Source organism: Staurois parvus, unplaced genomic scaffold (assembly GCF_062004578.1).
Source record: "Staurois parvus isolate SC_StPar_1 unplaced genomic scaffold, SC_StPar_1.0 ptg002863l, whole genome shotgun sequence".
NCBI lineage: Eukaryota > Metazoa > Chordata > Amphibia > Anura > Ranidae > Staurois > Staurois parvus.
This window is the reverse complement of record NW_028320659.1, coordinates 23,491-31,919: the sequence shown is the minus strand read 5'-3', so window position 1 is coordinate 31,919 and position 8,429 is coordinate 23,491. Positions and strand designations below refer to the sequence as shown.

At 48.5% G+C, this 8,429-nt stretch overlaps 1 protein-coding gene across 1 annotated transcript; it reads right to left on the bottom strand.

Moving 5' to 3' along the window:
• LOC149429019 (voltage-dependent calcium channel gamma-1 subunit-like) lies at positions 1-6,659 on the bottom strand. Its single transcript, XM_089666820.1, has 3 exons — positions 6,512-6,659; positions 4,124-4,261; positions 1-900 (listed from the first exon to the last, which is right to left on the bottom strand). Exons 2-3 carry the CDS (start codon positions 4,212-4,214, stop codon positions 674-676), a joined length of 318 nt encoding a protein of 105 aa, XP_089522946.1. The 5' UTR covers positions 4,215-4,261; positions 6,512-6,659; the 3' UTR covers positions 1-673.
• Positions 6,660-8,429: the final 1,770 nt, after the last annotated feature.

Sequence of the window (8,429 nt, the reverse complement as noted above, 5' to 3'; positions counted from 1 at the left end):
TTGTAGAGTCCAGAAAAGTTTTTAATTGAATAATTGGTAGAAAAAGACAGCCAACGCGTTTCAGGGGTTCAGACACATCCCATTCATTGGAACCTATATATTATGTAACCTCAGGATGGTCTAGACGCAATAGGATATTGATGATATTTGTATACATAGACTCATGTAATATCCCCAGCAATAAAAACCTGACAGAGGGTCTAACCCTTCCACACTTCATCCAAAACAAAAATAGTTTTGACTTTTAACAGAGTAGAAGAACAGAATTTTGCATGCAGAAACAAAAATGAGGGATCTTCCTTCTATAGTTCATCATTCTAGAAAATCCAGGACGTTTCTGGAGGTAAATCTTCAGTCCCCGGGACAGTCAGAGTATTGGTGGGTCAGTTCTCTGACATTGGCTTGTCCAGGCAGACGAGGGGGACAGCAGGTCAGAGACACTCCGGGATAAAACATTACAATCAACCATGAACTCTATGACCCTCCATGTAGCTATATACAGTAAAGAACCTTCTCCATCCTGCTGACATGGAGACGGAATTGTACAGATCAGCAGATATGACATATGAATTTGATGAGCTGCGGTCTTTGTTGGTCTGAAGGCTTTTGGGGCCCCTGGAGACCATCAACATTTAAATCTGCCATCTGGAGTGCAGTGATGACATAGGGCCCCTCAGATCTCGGGCTCAGCGTCCATACATGTCTCCCATGGGTTCCTGGGCATCCGGGGTAAGGAAATGAGCACCAGGGCGATTCCACAAATGAAGAGCAGAGCGAAGGCGGCACAGGCACAGGCGAAGGACCAGGAGTAGTAATACTCAATCCACACGGTCTCCTTGCTGTCAATCATCCTGTGCACAGACTGCCTGATGACCTCCGCCGAGATGATCATACACAAACCTGCAACACGGAAACCACATGTCAGGGGACTGATCTACAAATCCATATCCTTCCATTGCCCCAGAAGACTCCTGCAGTATGGTGCCGTTCTCTGATACAAGAGTAATGAGCATTCTTCCCACTGACCCCCAATGTATCCCTCCCACTGACCCCCAATGTATCCCTCCCACTGACCTCCAATGTATTCCTCCCACTGACCCCCAATGTATCCCTCCCACTGACCTCCAATGTATTCTTCCCACTGACCCTCAATGTATTCCTCCCACTGACCCCCAATGTATTCCTTCCACTGACCCCCAATGTATCCCTCCCACTGACCCCCAATGTATACCTCCCACTGACCCCCAATGTATCCCTCCCACTGACCCCCAATGTATCCCTCCCACTGACCCCCAATGTATTCCTCCCACTGACCCCCAATGTATCCCTCACACTGACCCAATGTATTCCTCCCACTGACCCCCAATGTATTCCCACTGACCCCCAATGTATTCCTTCCACTGACCCCCCAATGTATCCCTCCCACTGACCCCCAATGTATCCCTCCCACTGACCCCCAATGTATCCCTCCCACTGACCCCCAATGTATTCCTCCCACTGACCCCCAATGTATCCCTCTAACCACCAGTGTAAGGGAGCATTCTTCCCACTGACCCCCAATGTAAGGGATATTCTTCCCACTGACCCCCAATGTATTCCTTCCACTGACCCCCAATGTAAGGGACATTCTTCCCACTGACCCCCAATGTATTCCTTCCACTGACCACCAATGTAAGGGACATTCCTCCCACTGACCCCCAATGTAAGGGACATTCTTCCCACTGACCCCCAATGTAAGGGACATTCTTCCCACTGACCCCCAATGTAAGGGACATTCTTCCCACTGATCCCCAATGTAAGGGACATTCTTCCCACTGATCCCCAATGTAAGGGACATTCTTCCCACTGACCCCCAATGTAAGGGACATTCTTCCCACTGACCCCCAATGTAAGGGCCATTCTTCCCACTGACCCCCAATGTAAGGGACATTCTTCCCACTGACCCCCAATGTAAGGGACATTCTTCCCACTGACCTCCAATGTAAGGGACATTCTTCCCACTGATCACCAATGTAAGGGACATTCTTCCCACTGACCCCCAATGTAAGGGACATTCTTCCCACTGATCCCCAATTTAAGGGACATTCTTCCCACTGACCCCCAATGTAAGGGACATTCTTCCCACTGATCCCTCAATGTGAGGGACATTCTTCCCACTGACCCCCAATGTAAGGGACATTCTTCCCACTGACCCCAATGTAAGGGACATTCTTCCCACTGATCCCCAATGTAAGGTACATTCTTCCCACTGACCCCAATGTAAGGGACATTCTTCCCACTGACCCCCAATGTAAGGGACATTCTTCCCACTGACCCCCAATGTAAGGGACATTCTTCCCACTGACCCCCAATGTAAGGGACATTCTTCCCACTGACCCCCAATGTAAGGGACATTCTTCCCACTGACCCTCAATGTAAGGTACATTCTTCCCACTGACCCCCAATGTAAGAGACATTCTTCCCACTGACCACCAATGTAAGGGACATTCTTCCCACTGACCACCAATGTAAGAGACATTCTTCCCACTGACCACCAATGTAAGAGACATTCTTCCCACTGACCACCAATGTAAGGGACATTCTTCCCACTGATCACCAATGTAAGGGACATTCTTCCCACTGACCACCAATGTAAGGGACATTCTTCCCACTGACCACCAATGTAAGGGACATTCTTCCCACTGACCACCAATGTAAGGGACATTCTTCCCACTGACCACCAATGTAAGGGACATTCTTCCCACTGACCACCAATGTAAGGGCCATTCTTCCCACTGATCACCAATGTAAGGGACATTCTTCCCACTGACCCCCAATGTAAGGGACATTCTTCCCACTGATCACCAATGTAAGGGACATTCTTCCCACTGACCCCCCAATGTAAGGGACATTCTTCCCACTGACCCCCAATGTAAGGGACATTCTTCCCACTGACCTCCAATGTAAGGGACATTCTTCCCACTGACCCCCAATGTAAGGGACATTCTTCCCACTGACCCCCAATGTAAGGGACATTCTTCACACTGACCTCCAATGTAAGGGCCATTCTTCCCACTGATCACCAATGTAAGGGACATTCTTCCCACTGACCCCCAATGTAAGGGACATTCTTCCCACTGATCACCAATGTAAGGGACATTCTTCCCACTGACCCCCCAATGTAAGGGACATTCTTCCCACTGACCCCCAATGTAAGGGACATTCTTCCCACTGACCTCCAATGTAAGGGACATTCTTCCCACTGACCCCCAATGTAAGGGACGTTCTTCCCACTGACCCCCAATGTAAGGGACATTCTTCCCACTGACCTCCAATGTAAGGGACATTCTTCCCACTGACCCCCAATGTAAGGGACATTCTTCACACTGATCACCAATGTAAGGGACATTCTTCCCACTGACCCCCAATGTAAGGGACATTCTTCCCACTGACCCCCCAATGTAAGGGACATTCTTCCCACTGATCACCAATGTAAGGGACATTCTTCCCACTGATCCCCAATGTAAGGGACATTCTTCACACTGACCTCCAATGTAAGGGACATTCTTCCCACTGACCCCCAATGTAAGGGACATTCTTCCCACTGACCCCCAATGTAAGGGACGTTCTTCCCACTGACCCCCAATGTAAGGGGCATTCTTCCCACTGACCCCCAATGTAAGGGGCATTCTTCCCACTGACCCCCAATGTAAGGGACATTCTTCCCACTGACCCCCAATGTAAGGGACATTCTTCACACTGACCTCCAATGTAAGGGACATTCTTCCCACTGACCACCAATGTAAGGAACATTCTTCCCACTGACCCCCAATGTAAGGGACATTCTTCCCACTGATCACCAATGTAAGGGACATTCTTCCCACTGACCCCCAATGTAAGGGACATTCTTCCCACTGACCCCCAATGTAAGGGACATTCTTCCCACTGATCCCCAATGTAAGGGACATTCTTCACACTGACCCCCAATGTAAGGGACATTCTTCACACTGAACCCCAATGTAAGGGACATTCTTCCCAATGACTTGGCTGAAGCAGGGCTCCCCCGAAACCTAAACATGTTTTTTGATGGTTCCTCTGGGATGAGAAGTCTGTATATATGTGTCCAATATAAATGCGCACTGACCTGCGAACACGTAGAAGAGGCCGGCCGGTTTGAGTAGGTAGTCCAGCTTCTCCCTAAAGGACAGCAGGGTGCAGATGGTGCCCATCGTCATGAAGCCGACCCCAATGATGGCGATGGCTGCCGCTGAGATGCTGTATTCTGCAGAGACAGGAGTGGGTGTAAGGAGGGTGTTCCCAGCCCTGACACCTCCATCCACAACCATACAGTCTGCTTTGGGTGGAGTGTGAGGAAAGATCGATGAGTACAAATAAGAATGTGGCGATGAGATGAGGAATCCGGTCCCTGTGATTCTTCTGTCTACTTATATACAGGTCAGACTTTGTATTTCAGGAATAAATACAACATAGCGATCTCCTGTGTATTATATCTTCTATATCCTCGTCTACATTTCTCATTGCGTTGGATTTCTACCCGACCCAGGGGCGGATTGACCATTTGGAAACTCGGTCACTGCCTGAGGGCCCGGGGTCAGTAGGGGGCCCCATGAGATGCCCTTGGTTAACTTTTTCATAGACTTTTTTGAGTTTGGGCAAGGACACAGGGGCCCCATGATCCCCTGTTGCCTGGGGGCCCCACGAGTTGTCAGTCCGCCCCTGACCCCCCCCCTCCCTTCATTATGTGTGAGCTTCGGGGATGCTACCCCCAGCATCCATCCACTGGTCAAAATGCCTTGTATCAGAATGAGCTCACTGGCGCCCCCATCCAGACAGTAACCCGCTGCGCCCAGGGCAGCTGCCCCTCCTGCCCACCCCTTGTCCCGGCCCTGGCTGTTGCCCACAATATGAGGAGTGGTGGCAATATTTTTCAGGCTCTAAGAGGAAGATTTGGTATAATTGGTGGAATGTCACTATTGGGCCTCAACTATGAAGTTACAAAATAACACCATGAAGGTCTATAGTCCTCTTCATACTCATCAGGCAGGTGCAGGGGAGGACTGACAATACATGGGGCCCCCGGGCAATAGGGGATCACGGGGCCCCTGTGTCCTTGCCCAAACTCAAAAAAGCCTATGAAGAAAGTACCAGGGGCATCTCATGGGGCCCCCTACTGACCCCGGGCCCTCGGGCAGTGCCCTAGTTTCCAAATGGTCAGTCCGCCCCTGTGCAGGTGTGAGATTTTATACTTCTCAACCCCTAAGCTATGTGACTCTTATGCAGGCCATACACGGATCGAATTCCAAACAAATTTTCCTTAGAAAAAATAAATTTGTACGTTTTCTAATCCGATGGCGCCATCATTGATTTTGAAATTCGACAAACCGAGCCTTTAATTTCACCTCATGTTACTACAGAAAAGAATTTTGTTTTCTTTCCAGGTCACGCTCATTTCTTTTTCAATTACATTTCTTCTATTATTGATTAGAAATTCATTCGTTTTTCAAAACAATTTCCAACATGCCCAATCACTCAAATTCGATGGTCACTCAAAAATCGGCCATTGCTGTGGCCCACTAATGGTGCGAAATTCAAAATGAAAAGTCTTAGAAAAGATCTTTGGAAGAGAAAAGTCTTTTTGAATTCGGCCCGTGCATGACTGGCTTTAGAATTATTCTACGCGGGTCGAATTCTGAAAGAATTTTCTTTAGAAGTTTCAGTCTTCCAGTCGAATTTCACACGATTAGTGGGCCACAGCAATGGACGATTTTTTAGTGACCATGGAATTTGAGTGATCGGGGACATTGGAATTTTTTTGAAAAAGGAACAAATTTCCAATCAATAATGGGAGAGTCGTGCGAGAAATGTAATCCCAAAAGAAATGAGCGTGAGCTGGAAAGAAAAGAAAATGATTTTCTCTACCAACATGAGGTGAAGTTAGAGGCTCGGTTGGTCAAATATTGAACTCAATGGTGACACCATGGGAATATTATTATTATACAGGATTTATATGGTGCCAACAGTTTACAATATAATAAAAAATGCATAAAATTTCTGATTTTCTAAAGAAAATGTGTTTGGAATTCGACCCTTGTATGGCCTGCATTAGATGGGCAATATGACTCCATCATGTTATTACCGCCCCCTCCGATACAGAGAGGTGGAGCAATTATCACATATACAGCATATTAATCCATAGTAAGCAGACCCCCACCCCCTATGATCATTGCAGCAGGTTAATGATTTTGTTTTGTTCTCCAAGTTCCACTAATCATCAGTTTTTGATTATTTCAGATTTATCTTATTAATTGCTGTGATTGGCCAGCCTTGTGTCCTCAGGATGATACAGGCGCCTGAGTCAAAGGGGGAATTCTATTTCAGGAGGCCGTGAGCCCTACAGACCTGATGTGAGGAGCTCAGATGTGCGGACTGTAATGTGTCTTTAAGGACCGATGTTCAGTAATGTGTCCACCAGATGTAGATCTCATAGAGGCTCAGCGTACGTCTGCCATACCTTTCTGAGTGGTGACTTGTAATATCTCCGCGTTTTCTCCAGACGTGAAATGCTTGAAGTAAGAGCAGTTTGTCTCTGAAAGAGATGAGAATTCAATTCATAGTATTACAATTAATCTATATAGCTCTGACATATACCGCAGTGCTGTACAGAGAACATCGAGCCAGGTACATCAGTCTCTGTACGAGAGGAGCTTACACTCTAATGTCCCCTCCCCCACAGTCCCATCAGTCTCTGTACCAGAGGAGTTTACACTGTAATGTCCCCTCCCCCACAGTCACATCAATCTCTGTACGAGAGGAGCTTACACTCTATTGTCCCCTCCCCCACAGTCACATCAGTCTCTGTACTAGAGGAGCTTACACTCTAATGTCCCCTCCCCCACAGTCACATCAGTCTCTGTACCAGAGGAGCTTACACTCTAATGTCCCCTCCCCCACAGTCACATCAGTCTCTGTACTAGAGGAGCTTACACTCTAATGTCCCCTCCCCCACAGTCACATCAGTCTCTGTACCAGAGGAGCTTACACTCTAATGTCCCCTCCCCCACAGTCCCATCAGTCTCTGTACCAGAGGAGTTTACACTCTAATGTCCCCTCCCCCACAGTCACATCAATCTCTGTACGAGAGGAGCTTACACTCTATTGTCCCCTCCCCCACAGTCACATCAGTCTCTGTACTAGAGGAGCTTACACTCTAATGTCCCCTCCCCCACAGTCACATCAGTCTCTGTACCAGAGGAGCTTACACTCTATTGTCCCCTCCCCCACAGTCACATCAATCTCTGTACGAGAGGAGCTTACACTCTAATATCCCCTCCCCCACAGTCACATCAATCTCTGTACGAGAGGAGCTTACACTCTATTGTCCCCTCCCCCACAGTCACATCAGTCTCTGTACCAGAGGAGCTTACACTCTAATGTCCCCTCCCCCACAGCCACACACTATAATACATTTATATAGCTCTGACATATACCACAGTGCTGTACATAGAACACTGAGCCAGTCACATCAGTCTCTGTACAGAGGAGCTTACACTCTAATGTCCAATGAGCCTTCCCTCTCCCTCCCCTCCATCAATGAGCCTTCCCTCTCCCTCCCCTCCATCAATGAGCCTTCCCTCTCCCTCCCCTCCATCAATGAGCCTTCCCTCCCCTCCATCAATGAGCCTTCCCTCCCCTCCATCAATCAGCCTTCCCTCCCCTCCATCAATCAGCCTTCCCTCCCCTCCATCAATCAGCCTTCCCTCCCCTCCATCAATCAGCCTTCCCTCCCCTCCATCAATCAGCCTTCCCTCCCCTCCATCAATCAGCCTTCCCTCCCCTCCATCAATCAGCCTTCCCTCCCCTCCATCAATCAGCCTTCCCTCCCCTCCATCAATGAGCCTTCCCTCCCCCTCACCTTCATCAATGAGCCTCCCCATCTCCATGTCACTGGTTGGCTGGTTCTCTGTCCTTGAACCACTTTTGGTCTGTTCTGACCACTGCAGTCCGGGAACATCCCACAAGAGCTGCAGTTTGGAGTTGTTCTGACCCAGTCATCTAGACATTACAATTTTTGGTCCTTGTCATAGTCCCTCCAATCCTTACACTTGTCCATTTGTTCTGCTTTCATCACATCAACAGGGAAAACATGTTTACTTGATGCTTACCCCAGTGGCTCCTTACTATTAAATATAATGTGACTGTATTGCTGTCTGCAAATCTACATGGGAGAGAGTCCCTCACCTCCTCTCTGCTTGTCTCCGAGATACATGGGAGAGAGTCCCTCACCTCCTCTCTGCTAGTCTCCGAGATACATGGGAGAGAGTCCCTCACCTCCTCTCTGCTAGTCTCCGAGATACATGGGAGGGAGTCCCTCACCTTCTCTCTGCTAGTCTCCGAGATACATGGGAGAAGGTCCCTCACCTCCTCTCTGC

What these genes read in the sequence shown, in the direction of transcription:
- LOC149429019 (XM_089666820.1), bottom strand. Translation starts at nt 4,214, where the DNA reads ATGACGATGGGCACCATCTGCACCCTGCTGTCCTTTAGGGAGAAGCTG. An exon ending in CCTCTTCTACGTGTTCGCAG is followed by an intron (nt 901 to 4,123) that starts GTCAGTGCGCAT and finishes TCCGTGTTGCAG; the next exon opens with GTTTGTGTATGATCATCTCG.